Here is a 17,151-nt window from a genome sequence, read left to right on the forward strand (position 1 = left end):
CGTTGCGTGAAGAAGTGTTTCCTTTTATTAGTCCTAATTCTTCCCCCCTGATGGTGACCAGGCGACCCTACTATAACACAAACAAAACCATGGTGTATAACTTGCACTGTTTTATTCTAAAACTGAGCTTCTGAATTAAGAGTGTTTATAAAAATAAAAATTAAAAGCATCTAACTGGCAAGTTGAAGTTCATTTGATGGCTATTCCAAATCACACTGCACTGATTAACTAATAACCCATGAGACAGTGGCTTTGATTAAACTTTACAGCGCAGTTTGAGGATTTCTATCCAGCATAGAATCTCTTAAAGGCTGGGTGTCTGGTCAGGGAGAAAAATTATCCATCAATCCCAGGCATTTTATAACAGCCATCTTATTACAAGTTCCAGTGAATATACTGGGCTTACTTCTCAGTAAAAAGGCATAGGTGCAGGCTGAGAGAGCCAGCGTGGTGTAGTGGTTAAGAGCAGGTGCACTCTAATATGGAGAACCGGCTTTGATTCCCCGCTCTGCCACTTGAGCTGTGGAGGCTTATCTGGTGTACCAGATTAGTTTGTAACAGATGCCAGCTGGGTGACCTTGGGCTAGTCACAGTTCTTTGGAGCTCTCTCTGCCCCACATACTCACAGGGTGTTTGTTGTGAGGGGGGAAGGGAAAGGAGTTTGTAAGCCCCTTTGAGTCTCCTTAAAGGAGAGAAAGGGGGGATATAAATCCAACTCTTCTTCTTCTTCATCCCTTACTAGGGAATGAAATGCCAGATTTGGCCAAACATGCGGTGAAACTTATTTTTCTGGACAAGATCCATAAGGGCATCTCTGATATTCTGGCTGTGCAACTCTGAGCCTCTCTCTCTGTTTCTTAGCCTCGCTCACCTCGCAAGGTTGTTGTGAGACGAGAACCATCCTATGTCCTTTTCTGAGTCGCTTGAAGGAAAGACTAGAGGAAAAAACATTGGTCAGAAGTAATTCTACCCAAAGGAAGAAAACCGGGTTCTTCCTTTTTTTTTAAAGCAACGATTTCGCCGGTGCATTGCAGCAGCCGGGAGCTTCTTAGAGAGAAAAAGGATGAAAGGGGGGGGGGGGAGGGGGGGAACACAGGAAGTTCGTTCATTATTGGTTTCCCCATCTCCCACCCCTTATGTTATAGGCTCTCTAGGAACCCGATCTCTCTAGCCAGTGTAGGGTCGCGGATAGGAATTTGCACAGCTCCAAGGTTATCCGCTGCCCCATCTTTTCCTGTGCAGTTTCTTCTTTGCTCGCCCGCTTTTGCGCATTTGGGTTGGACGCATCTGCTGCTTTTCCGGATGTCTCTGCATGCAGAAGGGGATCAATGCACGGCTGCGTTTTTTAATAAGGATAAGTCAGAGAGCTGGGGGCTTGTTTTGAGAGAGGGGGAAAGGCGACTTTAAGAAATGGTAGGAGAAGAGGGGCGGGGTGGAGCAAGCTGCTGGAGAGAGTCCCTTTTCCACCTTTCCACCTATGGATCGCCCTGTCTACAGGAGTCAGAGATTTCCGTAGCGCAAACTACGGCAACGGCACTCACTGCCACAAGGTTTAGTCATTAGCAGACACGGGTCTCCGAGGCGACGAGGAAGATTAGTAGAGCGGCAGCTGGATAAGCTGGATGAAATGGAACCTCTGGGTTCAGGGGCAGTCTACCTGTGAACGCTAGTGGCGGCGTGGAGATAAAGTTAGCGGGGGAAAGGGTTGGTTTTTGGCCGTATGATGAGTTCATAGAGAATGCTCCGTGCTGCTTTCATTGCCACTGTGAATGCAAAGACGCACATCTCAGAAACAGAGGTTCTGCACAGAGGTATCTTGTGCACTTTTTCTAACACCCCCCGCCCCCCCGGCGATTCTGCCAACTCTTATTGGCCCTTGGAGGTGTGGCTCATGTGAAGGAATCAAACCTGGTTCTCCAGAGTCCACTTCTGTCAACCACTACACCACTCTGGCTTCCAAGTCCCAGGTCCAATCCCTAGCATTGCCAGTTGAAAGGATTGGTTAAGAGGTATTATGAAGAACCTCAGCTTAGACCAGTGGTGGCGAACCTTTTTGAGACCGAGTGCCCAAATTGCAACCCAAAACCCACTTATTTATCGCTAAGTGCCAACCCGGCAATTTAACCTGCGTTACTTGGGAGTAAGCTTGGTGGTAGTTGGTGGCTTGGCTTTGAAGCAACCGTGCAACTCTTCCAACGGTGAATCACGGCCCTAGGAGGGTTTACTCAGAAGCAAGCCCCATTGCCAGCAACTGAGCTTACTCCCAGGTAAAGGATTGCACGTTAGTTCTTTGCATGAAAATCAGTGGGGTTTAGCAGCGCTTAACAGGGTTACCTACACTGCTTCCCCAAAACTAGGTCTTAGGTTTAATGCTAATAATCGAGCCCAGCGGCCCAGGCCAGCCTAGATGTATGTGCGACAAACTGTTTGCACGTGCCCACAGAGAGGGCTCTGAGTGCCACCTCTGGCACCCGTGCCATAGGTTCGCCACCACTGGCTTAGACCATGGAAAGCAGCTGCCATTCAGAGTAGACAACACTGACCTTGATGAACTGGTGGACTGATTCAGTATAAAGCAGCTTCTTGTGTGTTCATGTGACCTTTAAAGCATGGTTGGGGAAAGTGCGTGGTCAGAGACCAGGGGCCAAACCAAGATGTCCCCTCTCCTCAGTTTCTACCACTTGTTGCTGGACATCATGCTCTGTGCTTTGAGGAGCAGTTTGGACCTTTGTCTAGTGCTTCTGAGACACCAACATGACAGAAGGAAAAGATCTCGGGAATGGATCGCATCTCGCCACAAGGTTCTCCGCTGTGAAGGGAAAAGACGCTCCCGTTACTCGGCCAGGTTTGGACGGAAATGCCTGATCAGGTCACATTGGTATGCCCTAGCTGAAGTGGGGTTTCCCCGTCGTTGGTGGGTGTACCCCTGCCGCGAGGACTGGTGGGAGAAGTTTGTGGCGGAAGTTTGGGATGCCGAAAGATGGATTGAGAACTTTTGCATGAGCCGAGGCACACTCTTTGGCATTGTGGAAGTCCTGAGGCCACGGATTGAGCGGCAACACACGGTCATGAGGGCACCGATAGCGACAGAGAAGAGGGTTGCTATCACAGTATGGTGGCTCGCCAACAGGGAATGCTATCGCCTTGTGGGCCAGCAGTTTGGGGTAGCCCGTTCCACTGTGGCAGAGATAGTCTTGGAGGTGTGCTTCGCTATGGAGCTAGACCTGCTTCGTGCAACAGTGTGCCTCAGGGAGGTGGATAAGGTAAGGCTGCCCTCACTTCCTGGGGTCTTTTTCTGAATTCTAAGTCCCTTCCTTCCTAGTTTTTTCTTCTATTAATTGCTGTAACAATACATCAAGCTAAAATGGCTGCACTGTATTACCTGTGGGCAGTGGTGGGATTCAAATAATTTAAAAACCGGTTCCGGTGGTGGGATTCAAATAATTTAACAACTGGTTGCACTCAAACACCATGTTAACAACCGGTTCTGCCGAAGTGGTGCGAACCTACTGAATCCCACCACTGCCTGTGGGTGGTGACTAAAGACAGGGCCTTTCAGTGGTAGCACCTTCTCTGGGGAGGTCCCACCCCCTTGCTGCTTCTTTGGCACCTACCCTGGTGTCTTTTTGGTGTCATGCCACAACGTAGACTTTTAACTTAGGGGGGTTAATCTTTTACATTGTTTTCAAAGTCTTCTCTATGTTGAAGACTGAAATGGAGAATCATTTTAGACTAGTACACGTTTTGCGCTCTGGGTTTTTAAATGTACGTTTATGTTCTTCAGTTTTACTGGCTGGGTTTCAATGGGTAGTTAATGTGAGTGATTTGTGACTTTTGTGTTTGATGATATTGAACGATAATTTGATCATCTGATGATACTGAACTATCCCTTTTTCAGCATAAAGATGATAGGAGATTTGAGAATTCAGTCGGCATTTCCTGGATCATCGTTGTTCTAAAATTCTCCGCTTGGGTTCTGTGCCTACCTAGTTCCGTCCCCAAGACACTAGGACCCAAGCAGAGCCTTCTTGAACAATGACGGTCCAGGAAATGGGGGATGTATCCTCAAATCTCCTGTCGTTTCCGTGCTGCAAAAGGTATAGTGTGGACCATCCAAGTCAGGGCAGCCTCCCATTCAAGTTCCACCCAGAGCCAACCCTGCGTAGCTTCTGAGATCTAACAGGGCTGTTATCTCTGTATTTTGTATAGAGGCACTGAGGCTTGAGAAAGATGTTCCTCTGCAAATTTTATTTTGGTTTCCTCATCTGTCCTATGTGCCCAACTTCATTGGTGATGTTCCTATGTTTGGAATATGCTGCCACAGGAGGTGGTGATGGCCACTAACCTGGATAGCTTTAAAAGGAGCTTGGACAGATTTATGAAGGAGAAGTCGATTTATGGCTACCAATCTTGATCCTTTTTTATCTGAGATTGCAAATGCCTTAACAGTCCAGGTGCTCGGGAGCAACAGCCGCAGAAGGCCATTGCTTTCACATCCTGCTTGTGAGCTCCCAAAGGCACCTGGTGGGCCACTGCGAGTAGCAGAGAGCTGGACTAGATGGACTCTGGTCTGATCCAGCTGGCTTGTTCTTATGTTCTTAACATCAAGGAAGTGGCATGCTCTTTCCCCTCTTCTGCAGGGATGTCCCCTTTGCCAGCTTCTTCTTCCTTTTCAGCCTGGCTTTTTCCCTTCTCCCACAGATTATGGATGGCTTTGGACACCTTGGTTTTCCACACTGCATTGGGGCGCTTGGTGAGACCCATATCCCCGTCCGAGCGCCAGTTCGACAGGTTGAGGAGTACAGGAAGCAGTTTTACTCCATACTCCTCCAGGGGATAACGGACCACACCGGTCGTTTCATCAGCATGGAGGTTGGATGGAGCAGCCATAATCGTAATGCCCACATCTTCAGGAGCTCTGCTGTTTGCGTGGCTATGGATGCTGGAGTTTTTGTGCCTGGGAATCCAACTATCACCATTGGGGATGTGCAAATTCCACCCTTGATTGTGGCCAGCGGAGGCTACCCAATACGGCGTTGGCTTATGAAGCCCTATGGGGGTCATGGCAACAGTAATCGGTCCCTCTTTGACCACAGACTCAGCAAGGCCCAGAGTGTGGTTGAGTGCGCTTTCTGGCGACTCAAGGCCCGCTGGCAGTGTCTGACAGTGCTCCCTGTGGCTGAGGAGAATGCCACAGCGGTGGTAACAGCCTGTGTGATTCTGCACAACATCTGCGAAGAGAGAGGACATGCTGTCCTGGGAGACTTGTGTAAGCCACAGACTGTATTTTGCCCAGCAAATGAAGAAACATATGAATGCAACGAAGATGCCTGTCATTCTTCAGCAGGGAACACTGTGCGAGATGTCATCTCCACATTTATGCAGACATCCCAGACCGGGCCGTGAACTCAAGGTTTGCATCAGCTTTAATTTCTCATATTTTTATTATGTATGTATGTATTTATTTATTTATACATACATACATACTTTAGGCTTTTATACCGCCCTATCCCCGAAGGGCTCCGGGCGGTGTACAACATATAACAAAATACAGTCATAAAACCATCATAAATTAGTTAAAACCTATAAAAGCAGCGGAAGACTAACTATAATACTGAAAATTATAAATGTAAGTATAAGTGGCGCCCGACTACCTATTATTAAATCCTTTCCCAAAGGGAGGAACGGCAAGTCCCATCAGATAGTATAAGGCCCAGATGTAAGAGCCAAGAAAAGATGTAAGAGCCAAAGAAAATTATGTTATTTTATTTAGATTATTTATAGTCTGCCTTTCTTGCTGAGATTTTGTACCTGCCTTTTTAAAGGTGATTCCCCCCCCCCGCCCCTGATACCTACTTATGGATCTCTAAATATAGGGAAGGGCAAGTAAGGAATGCCCCTCCCCCACCATCCTACTCCAAAGCTGGTTGGCTACTTGGTTCTTCTCTGCTTATGGAACAGGTTAGTAGCCTGGATTCAGTTAGACATTTCCATAAATGGAAGGATCTCCATGTGCAGAGTCCCTCCCTTCCCCTGGTCAGCAGCAGCCCAAGATGCCTCCCCCCCTCTCATGCTGGTCCTCCTTCCCCAGGAGCAACTTCAGGGGAGCATTTTGGGCAGCAGCACAATGTAGGAGGAGGTGAGAAAGTCACACTCCACAGGCAAGAGTCCTTCCACTCATGGAAACATTCAGCCGCATCTAAGTCAATATATGGTTGTCTTTTTTGTCAGGTTTCTTGAATCCAGGCCTGCATTAACTGGTGCCTGCATTAACTCTAAGGGCTGCATTAGCTGGTGAAGTGACTGAGTGTTCATTCATTGCCTCCTATCTTTTCCCCAATTCAAACAGGATGCTTTATATCAGTGGTTCTCAACCTGGGGGTGGGGACCCCCTTGGGGGTCGAACGACCCTTTCACAGGGGCCGCCTAAGACTCTCTGCATCAGTGTTCTCCACCTGTAAAATGGATAAATGTTAGGGTAGGGGGTCACCACAACATGAGGAACTGTATTAAAGGGTCACGGCATTAGGAAGGTTGAGAACCACTGCTTTATATATTGTGGTCCACATATGCTTTCCTGGGTTTGCATTTGGAGAGAGCCTGTCCTTATTTTGCACATCATACTCTGCAACACAATTGATGCAGGCTGTGGTTCCAGCCCTGTATAAGTTAGTTTCGGCCACACAAGGTGACCAGATATTATTGATAATATCTGTCTTTAATAGTTGGGTAGGACTTTGTTCGGTTGATGGCTTGTTTGATCCTCCATTAATTCTCTTGACACCAGTTATTTTTTCCTGGTAGGTTTCTGTGCCTTTTAACTCCTGGTAGTCAGGTAGAAATTAACTAGGTCAGATTTTTGTGGCATGAAGGTATAACAACAGGGGAGGGGGAGAAAGAAATGAATATATGCTGCCCTACCCTAGTTAAAATCCCATGGGACCTATCGTGAAAACAAATAAGTGGTAAACCTATAATAGTAGACCAGATGATAGTATTTATTCCAGTCTAAAACTTTCAGAGGGTGAGGCTGTTTGTTGGAAATTTTAAATATCTGAAGTGACTGGGAAAGATATATGTGCTTTCATACATGTTCTAAAAGCATTGTTCTTCAGAATCACCTATTTTCTTTCTTTTTCCTTATTAGATGTTCCTTTGTAGGATAACATAGCCTGAGTAAGCCAGCACTGGAGGCCAAGATGGAGAAGACCTGCACAGCTACTGTGTATTTCCCTTTGTCCTGAGGTAGGTGGGCACAAAGGACACCCAAACACTACAGAAGACTAGCATGCTGACGGTGATCAGCTTGGCTTCACTGAAGAATCTAGGCAAGGAAAGCCATCACGAAACATGTAGCAGCCCATGCATCCCAGGGCTGTATAAAACATGTCAACAGACCCTTTGTTGCAGTGCAGTGTGATCTGTCCAGGCTGGTTGGGGTCCAGGAAGGAGAGACAGATGGCTAGCCAGATTGCACAAACGGCAACGTGAAAACCAGAATAAGATGTGATGCTAGAGTTTGCTGAGCTCTTCTTCGTGTTCCCTGGCTTGGTGGTCATGAAGGCCATCATGACTGTCATGGTTTTGCCAACATGGAAGAGTTGGCAATGGAGGGATTGACTAATGGTCTTCAGGCACAAGAGTCTTGTGAAATATATGCTTGAGATCTATGAATCATATGTCTATCTCTGTAATGTTGAGGGAGTAGAAAATAACTTCAGAAGTTACTTTGCTTATGAAAATTCAGGATGTAAGAATAATTGGTCGTGATCCACAAAACCACTTCACTGCCCAGTTCTTCCCACCAACACGCTTAATAGTATGCATGTGATTCAGGGGCCAGGTGAGTCACACTAACCTTTTGAAAGAAGAACTGTTGGAGTACCTGGTTCCCCTTCACTGTATTTTATCCTGCCAACAACCTTGTGAAGTAGGTTAGGGCAGAACTAGATGTGACAGCATCCTTGGGTATCAGGGGATTTTTAAAAATGCCATGATGATCTGATCCGGCCTACAGCATGCCAGGATGGGGTACCCTTCTTCACAGTGACACTCCCTTCAAGTGCCAAAATGCCCCCACCTATGGGCAAGGGATGACCACAGCTGCAGGTACACTCTGCTTTAGGCTTCAAAATGGTGGTGGCATCCCTGAGTCAGACCCAGGAATATTATGATGTCCCTCTTGTGCCTTGAAAAGGAGTGACAGCCCCAAAGACACCCAGTAAACTTCAGAGCAGAGTAGGGATTTGAACCCAGATCTGCCAAGTCACAGAATCACAACAAAACAAAGCAAAACAAAAACCATAAAACAAAAAATCAAGCAGGGGGAATTTTTCCTAGCCCAGATGAACAACATGCAATGTACAGGTGCCCGCCACAATTCATTCTGGCACTGAAAGCCCAATAGAACATTGTTAAACTGCAAAATGCAAACGTTTAAAATATTTTTTCTTTTTTCACAATTGGGCAAAAAGCCTTTAATAGCAATCTTAAGCACGCACAGAGGGGGCACTTTTGCAAGCGTAGAAGAATCATAGAAGCACCTCAGAACCAAAGCCCACTCAGGCAGAAACTATGTCAAACCGGAGACTCTGGAGTGGTGACTAAAGGTGGGGGCACCTTACCTAACCCAGACAAATGAAATGCAACATGCAAGTGCCACCAAAACTCAGGCCCACCCTGAAAGCCCAAAAGAACCATTGTGAAACCACACAATGCTAGCAATTTTAACTTTTTTGTTGTTGTTTATTGTTTCAGAGCCCTTGGGAGGAAACTTAATTTAGAAGAAGCAGATAGATGAATTCCAGATGGATACTACTTTACAAGACTTCCCATCAGAATAATCAATTATCTCCACCAGAGTCTACACTGCAAGTTTTGAAAAGTGTATACTATCTTAGACTGAAGATTTTAAAAAGTTTTTTAAAATTATTTTAATAAATAGGGAAAGAATACATTCATGCAAAATTAACTAAAATGGATCTTAACTTTTATAATATTCTATATTTTAAGAGATCCTTTGAAGTTTTACCAATACTTTCCACAAAATCCTTAAATATTTGACTAATTCTATAATTTTAAAACACATTATACATGCAGCCCATGACTTAGTGCAAGATATGGATGGACTGATGGGTGACAGTGACCACAATGGTAACAAGCGTATTCTATATTTACATAGAAAACTTGCACCAAAAACATGCAAGTGCACCACTGGAGAAGCAAACCAAGGATTTTGAGGAATAAATTGCTAAAAGAATCAAGACCAACAAGAAAAATGTGTTTTAAAACATGTGTTTTAAAGCAGGAAACCAGCTAGAAAGCAATGGGACCAAGTGATGAATAGGGCATTAAAGAAATATTAAAGTTGGATTACTGAGACTCTGTATGAACTCTCACGTGCCACTACTGCTGGAGATAAGGGGCAGACACTGGTATCTGAACAGATATGTTGAGGAAAGTAGAAGAAGGAGCTGGGGTTGGTAAGGCAGCAAAGTCCCTCACTAATGTCTCCTGAGCAAATTTTAAACTCATGGGATAACAGTCCTCGTCTAGATTGGAAAATGGCTTTAAAAAACAGAAAGAAGAGAATGGAATGAATGGTCAGTTCTCACAATGGAGGGATATGAGCAGTGGTTTCCCTCAGGAATCCGTACGAGGGCCAATGTTTTTCAACTTGCTCATAATGACCTGAAGATAAGGGTGCTCAAGTCAGGCAGCCAAGTTTGCAGATGACATCACACTTTCTTCACCCATCAACATTGGCTTCTCCTGTGTAAACCTTTTCATGTTTACTTAGCTGGCCATTCTGACTCTTTCGATACTTGAAGCATTTATATAGCTTCTCCCATGTAAAAATCTTTTGATCTTTACTTAGGTAGCTTTCTCAGAGAACCGTTTTCCACATTCAAAGCATCTATATGACTTCTCATGTGTGAACCTTCTGATGTGCAGTTAGGTTGCCTTTCTGAGAGTAGAACTTTCCACACTGCAAGCATTTATATGGCTTCTCTCCTGTGTGAACCCTCTGATGTGCAGTCAGGGCTGCATTCCAGGAGAATCTCTTTCCACACTGCAAGCATTCATATGGCTTCTCCCCTGTGTGAACCTTTTGATGTGCAGTTAGGTAGCTTTTCTGAGAGAATCTCTTTCTACACACCAAGCATTCATATGGCCTCTCCCCTGTGTGAACCCTTTTATGAATGTTTAGGGAGCCCTTCCCAGAGAATCTCTTTCCACACTCCAGGCATTTATATAGACTCTCCCCTGTATGCATCCTTTCATGTTTTTTTAGGGAGCCGTAGTTAGAGAATCTCTTTTCACATTCCAAGCATTTATATGGCTTCTCCCCTAAGTGAAGCTTTTGATGCTCAGTTAGGAGGTTTTTACGAGAGAAGCACTTTCCACACTTCAAGCATTTATGTGGTTTCTCTCCTGTGTGAACCCTTTGATGTACAGTTAGGGCTACATTCCAGGAGAATCTCTTTCCACACTGCAAACATTCAAATGGTTTCTCCCCTGTGTGAACCTTTTGATGTGCAGTTAGGTAGCTATTCTGAGCAAAGCTCTTTCTACACACCAAGCATTCATATGGCCTCTCCCCTTTATGAACTCTTTCATGCTTTCTTAGGGAGCCAATGTCACAGAATCTCTTTCCACATTCCAAGCATTTATACGGCTTCTCCCCTGAGTGAACCCGCTGATGAATAGCTAGGGCATCATTCACAGAGAATCTCTTTCCACACTGCAGACATTTATATGGCTTCTCCCCTGTGTGAATCCTCTGATGTTTTGTTAGGTGGGAATTCCGAGAGAAGCTCTTTCCGCACTCCAAGCATTTATAAGGTTTCTCCCCTGTGTGAATCTTTTGATGTATAGTTAGGGAGCTATTTGTAGAGAAGCTCTTTCCACACTCCAAGCATTTATATGGCTTCTCCCCTGTGTGAATTTTTTGATGTCGATTTAGGTTGCCCATCTCAGAGAAGCTCTTTCCACACTCCAAGCATTTATACGGCTTCTCCTTTGTGTGAACCTTCTGATGTACAGTTAGTGCTGTACGCCAAGAGAATCTTTTTCCACACTCCAAGCATTTAAATGGTTTCTCCCCTGTGTGAACCCTTTGATGTACAGTTAGTGCTGTTCGCCAAGAGAATCTCTTTCCACACTCCCAGCATTTAAATGGCTTCTCCCCTGAGTGAACCCTCTGATGTGCGGTTAGGTAGACCTTTCGAGAGAAGCACTTTCCACACAGCAAACATTCATATGGTTTCTCCCCTGTGTGAAGATTCTGATGTGCAGTTAGGGCATCATTCCGAGAGAATCTCTTTCCACACTGCAAGCATTCATATGGCCTCTCCTGTGTGTGAACCTTCTGATGTACAGTCACAGCACTTTTTTGTGAGAAGCTCTTCCCACAATCCAAGCATTTATATGGCTTCTCCCCTGTGTGAATTTTTTGATGTCGATTTAGGTTGCCCATCTCAGAGAAGCTCTTTCCACACTCCAAGCATTTATACGGCTTCTCCTTTGTGTGAACCTTCTGATGTACAGTTAGTGCTGTACGCCAAGAGAATCTTTTTCCACACTCCAAGCATTTAAATGGTTTCTCCCCTGTGTGAACCCTTTGATGTACAGTTAGTGCTGTTCGCCAAGAGAATCTCTTTCCACACTCCCAGCATTTAAATGGCTTCTCCCCTGAGTGAACCCTCTGATGTGCGGTTAGGTAGACCTTTCGAGAGAAGCACTTTCCACACAGCAAACATTCATATGGTTTCTCCCCTGTGTGAAGATTCTGATGTGCAGTTAGGGCATCATTCCGAGAGAATCTCTTTCCACACTGCAAGCATTCATATGGCCTCTCCTGTGTGTGAACCTTTTGATGTACAGTCACAGCACTTTTTTGTGAGAAGCTCTTCCCACAATCCAAGCATTTATATGGCTTCTCCCCTGTGTGAACCTTCTGATGTGTAGTTAGGTTGCCTTTATGAGAGAAGATCTTTCCACATTGCAAGCATTCATATGGCTTCTCTCCTGTGTGAACCCTTTGATGTACAGTTAGGGCCCCTTTCTGTGAGAAGCTCTTCCCACAATCCAAGCATTTATATGGCTTCTCTCCTGAGTGAACCTTCTGATGAGTAGTTAGGGTTGCATTTGAACAGAATCTCTTTCCACACTCCAAGCATTTATACCGCTTCTCCCCTGTGTGAACCTTTTGATGTACAGTTAGTTGGCTATTCTTGGAGAAGCACTTTCCACAGTCCAAGCATTTAAACATTTTCCAATACATTGTAATACTCCAATATTTTTTAGTACTCAATTTGCAGCTGAACCCTTTTGCATAAAGAGGACGATCACATCTTCTTTTTCTTATCTCTAATTTATCTTGTGCTGGGACCTCGGGCATCTTCCTCCTCTGATGGGCAATCAATTCATTCCTCTCCTTCTGTTTTGCTTTCCTCTTCCTTCTCTGCTCTCCCTTTAGTGCTTCCTGATCCCCAGAGCTCGTTTTCACATTGAGATCTTGATTCCTGTGCACTCTTCTTGGTTCCATCTCATCCACTATTTCCCTCATGTCTGCAACTGGAAAACAGAGACAGAAATCAAAGAATGAAAAGGAACAAATACCGCTCAGCAGGTATAGCTGGTACTGACTGGAATTTTCTATCAGAGCTGGGGGGCATGGAAAAAAACAATGTAAAATGCAACAATATTACTGAATGGATATCTAACAAATTCTTTCTAAATAAAGGTATGAGACAAGGTTGTTCCCTATCCTCTTTGTTATTTATATTTAGAAATACTGAATAGAAACTAATAGAGAATTGTATTGTCGAAGGCTTTCAATGCTTCATCATTGAAGTGCTGTAGAGCTCGAAACAGGAAGTCGGGTATTGTTCTAGTAGCATGCTCTTCTGACGTTAAGCCAGCATCGGTTTATTCAGAGGATCTGATGTTGGAAAAGCAAGTGGAGTATATATCTGTTGGAGTATCCAGGGTGGGTGGGGAAACCTTGCCTGTGAGCAAAGGCAACCAGGTCAATAGTTGAGGGCATCTGAATAGAAGTATGAGTAACAATGAAGACTATAGCCTGGGAGTAACCCTGACCTTGTTTTCTATTCAGATGCCCTCAACTATTGACCTGGTTGCCGCCTTTGTTACTCACAGGCAAGGTTTCCCCACCCACCCTGGATACTCCAACAGATATATACTCCACTTGCTTTTCCAACATCAGATCCTCTGAAGATGCCAGCCACAGATGCAGGCGAAACGTCAGGAGAGAATGCTGCTAGAACACGGCCATACAGCCCGGAAACCACACAGCACCCAACTAATAGAGAATTGCCAGGTGTTGAAATAACAAATCATACTTTCAAGTATAAAGCTTCTGCAGATGATTTAGTTCTTTTTGTGGAAAACCCAATAGAGAATATTCAGATTATACAAAAGCAAATTAGAGAATTTAGGAATGTATCAGAATTGAAAATAAATAATAAGAAAACTAACATTTTAATAAAAAATATGTCAGAAAAAGAATCAATTTGACAAAGTTTTCAGGATATAAAGTGAAAAAGAGGGTCAATTGCCTGGGTATAATATTAGAACAAAAAATTAAATTATTTGAAAATAATTATTTAAAAATTTGGAAAAAAGTTAAGGGTGACCTGGATAGTTGGGAAAGGTCACATATTTCCTTCCTAGGAAGGATAGTGGTGATCAAAAACAATGTCTTACCTATGATGATACCGAAAAATATCTTTGATCAATGGAAAAAGGACATAACCAAATTTATTTGGAAAAATAACAAACCCAGAATAAATTATAATGATTGATGAGAAAATGAAGGAAGGATTAGGTCTGCCAGACCTACAAATTCACACACACTTTCTCCCCTGTAAAGAGACTCAACGGGACTTACAAACTCCTTTCCCTTTCTGTCCCCACAACAGAAACCTTGTGAGGCAGGTGGGGCTGAAACAGTTCTGAAGAACTGTGACTGGCCCAAGGTCACCCAGCAGGAATGTAAGAGTGCGGAAGTAAATCTGCTTCACCAGATAAGGCTCCGCCATTCATGTGGAAGAGTACAAATCAAACCTGGATCTCCAGATTAAAGTCCACCTGCTCCTAACTACAACATCATGCTGGCTCCTCAGCGCGGCTGTTGCTAGGCAGCCAGATACTATTACCAGTAAAAGGCAAGGGGGAGGGTTCTTTGAAAAGCTTTTTTTGTCTTTGAGGGTGGACCAATCACAGTCTGGTTAGGCAGCGAAAACCAAGCACCTTGTTACCTTGTAACTGGCTTCATTTACACAGCCCAAACTCTTGTTAATATTCAACATCAGTCACACTGCAAAAGCCAGTGTAGTTGGTAGCGTTTCAGATTAAGATCCGTTTCAGATTAAGATCTGTGAGATTTAGGTTCAAATCCACACTCCACCATGAAAGTTTGCTGTGTGACTTTGGGCCACTTGACAGTAAAAGAGAAAGAAGGAGGGAATGGTGACTTTCCTTGCCTGCAAACTCCTGTAGACGAAGGATTTCCTGGAAGGAACCTAGTAATGGCTGCTACCAGTCAGGGGACTGCTTCAGAACATCTAAATTGACCCACTAAGAAGGGTACCTTCTAGTTCAGTACTATATCAATGTGAATTAAAAGAATATAACCCCTGGAGAATGTCTCATGGGAAACTATGTAGCATCCCTGTTGTGTAATATGCCAAAAGTCCTTGAGACCCATATACTATAATAAAACAAACCCCTCCAAAAGTCATTAAAAAAAGAAAGGCAGAGGGTGGTTGAATTCAAACAAAAGTGTGAGGGAAAAGGCAAAACAAAATACAGGAAAATGCACACTGTAACACAGTAACACAGTTTCAAGTAAAAGCCATAAAAGTCAGTCTAATGCTGTGGCGGCGAACCTTTGGCACTCCAGATGTTATGGACTACAATTCCCATCAGCCCCTGCCAGCAATTGGCCATGCTGGCAGGGGCTGATGGGAATTGTAGTCCATAACATCTGGAGTGCCAAAGGTTCGCCGCCACTGGTCTAACGTGTGTATGCCCTCAAGTCACAGCTGACTCCTGGTGAACCCATAAGGTTTTCAAGGCAAGAGACTTTCAGAGGTGATTTACCATTTCCTGAGTCTGTGTGGGCTGAGAGAGGTCTGAGAGAACTATCAGTGTAATCCAAATGAGATGCTCCACAGCAGCCAGAGACAGCTAGCTGCCTTCAATGGAGCTCTGAGTGGCATAGCAAGCAGCAGGGCAAAAAAGCTCAGTTGCCACCCAAAACACTCAACAGGAAATAATGACTTACACCATATATTATTGTGGCATAAGTCATTGGCCTGCACTGGGGACATTCCTGGGCCCAAAGCTTGGTAGAAGCTCACTAAGGTTGGCTACCCACCCCCAGCTGCACTGGCAAAACTCTGTAGGTAGCAGGCTTGTCTGGTTTGGGGGCTGTGGAGCTCCACAGTGCCTTCCTGACTCCCTGTTCGCCCTCCCCACCAGCATGTCACTCCAGAGGTAGGATCCAACCAGTTCTCACCACTTCTCTAGAAGAGGTTACTAATTTTTTTCTGAGTGCCGAGAAGGGGTTACTAAAGGGACTGGAGGTGCGCCACTGTTTGAATCCCACCACCATCGGAACCTGTTATTAAAATTTTTGGATCCCACCACTGTGTCACTCACACTGGCAAGATGGGCAAACATGTAAGCCCAGCCTTGCGCCACTTCCAAGAGCCGCTCCCCCGCCCCAATCTGAATTGGATTGCCCAACTGGCCCAGCAGTCTTCATGTGAAGGAGTGGGAAACTGAACCACTCTTGATAATGGTCTCTGAAGACAAAAGAAAATCCCAGATACCCAAATATTTATGGTTAATGGAAATAGACCTAAACCAGTCTCTTCTCTAAGAGTAACTAGATCAGTGGTGGCGAACCTTTGGCACTCCAGATGTTATGGACTACAATTCCCATCAGGACTGATGGGAATTGTAGTCCATAACATCTGGAGTGCCAAAGGTTCGCCACCACGGAACTAGATGATTCAGCCTATACTATGCAAAGCCTCATCTTTGATGCCAGATGTTAAGATTGCCAATCAGCAAATCACTAAAACAATTGTCCCTCTAGCTCTAGCCAATCTAACTGTTTCAAAATGGGCAACATGTGTTTCCCGTTGCAAGCCCCTGACAATAGCTGGGCTACTGCATTCAGATCCAGTTGCAGTTGCTGAGCTGACTTCAAGGGCAGCCCAACGTAGAGCATATTGTAATAATACAACCTTGGAGTTACAAGAGCATAGGGCAGCATGGCCAGATTGGAGGCAGCTGACGAATCAGATGCATCTGATAGAAGGCTCTACTGCCCTCCAAGCTGATCTGCTTTTCAAAGAGGAAGGCCGGATCTATGAGCATCCCCAAGCTCTCCCCATGCAAATTGCTTGACTTACCCAAACCAAGCTGCTTGCTAGTGTTCAACAGCAGCCACACCACAAAAGCCAGTGTGGTGTAGTGGAGTAAGTTCCAGATTAGAATCGGGGAGACCCACATGGAAGTCTGTCATGGTAGCTCACTGGGTGACTTTGAGCCAGTCACACTGTGAGGGAAAGAAGGGGGTAATGGTATTGGGGTATTTGGTTAGTATAGCAGAATTTGCCAGTCATGGAAACCTGATATTGAATACAGAAAATCAAGCCTCCCAAGAAGTAACTTACAGACTGATTTTAAAATCCTTATTTGGCACTTGACCAGAAGTTGCAAGCTAGTCTGTTAAATTTAATATCATTTCTATGTGGGTTTTCTGTATTTCCATTTTCCTATAGCCTGACTGAGAACATTTCTCTAAACAATGAAGCTTGCTATCCTGGTTTCCCTCAGCAAAGATTTTCCTTAAGGCTTCTGTGACAGTAAAAGATAGCCTAAAAGTGCAGGTCTGTCTGGTGACATGATGTTTACATAGCAGAGTGGGAAATAAATTCCCCTATGAACAGGGAAGCACTTGGTTTAGGTATGCTAACGTGCACTCTGATTCATGTTGTAGCAACTGGATGACTCAGAGGAAAAAGGTTGTCAGATGGCTTTCCCCACTGACAGAGTTGAACTGGTTTCTACCTAGGTTCGCCTCAGTGAATCCCCACTGCCACCGAGCTC

The 17,151-nt window shown here is 44.7% G+C and overlaps 2 protein-coding genes across 6 annotated transcripts in view; one reads left to right on the forward strand and one right to left on the reverse strand.

Annotated features, from left to right (window-relative positions):
- Positions 1–2,501: 2,501 nt before the first annotated feature.
- Positions 2,502–9,372, forward strand: LOC125428768 (putative nuclease HARBI1). Its single transcript, XM_048489396.1, has 4 exons — positions 2,502–3,263; positions 4,702–5,413; positions 7,148–7,245; positions 8,758–9,372. The coding sequence occupies exons 1-2, from the start codon at positions 2,610–2,612 to the stop codon at positions 5,404–5,406; spliced, it is 1,359 nt and encodes a 452-aa protein (XP_048345353.1). The 5' UTR covers positions 2,502–2,609; the 3' UTR covers positions 5,407–5,413; positions 7,148–7,245; positions 8,758–9,372.
- Positions 8,725–17,151, reverse strand: part of LOC125428545 (zinc finger protein 260-like) — a 49,688-nt gene continuing 41,261 nt past the window's right edge. The window contains exons 5-6 of one of the 5 annotated variants that reach the window (XM_048488836.1): positions 12,209–12,579; positions 8,725–11,956 (exon numbers count right to left, since the gene is read on the reverse strand). In XM_048488836.1, the coding sequence (XP_048344793.1) occupies positions 9,929–11,956; positions 12,209–12,579 (2,399 nt within the window). In that variant the 3' untranslated portion in view covers positions 8,725–9,928. Of the gene's footprint in view, positions 12,580–17,151 lie in introns of all 5 variants that reach the window. The other 4 variants (XM_048488835.1, XM_048488837.1, XM_048488838.1 and 1 more) reach the window with 4 other exon arrangements.

This window comes from Sphaerodactylus townsendi, linkage group LG03 (genome assembly GCF_021028975.2).
Source record: "Sphaerodactylus townsendi isolate TG3544 linkage group LG03, MPM_Stown_v2.3, whole genome shotgun sequence".
Lineage (NCBI taxonomy): Eukaryota > Metazoa > Chordata > Lepidosauria > Squamata > Sphaerodactylidae > Sphaerodactylus > Sphaerodactylus townsendi.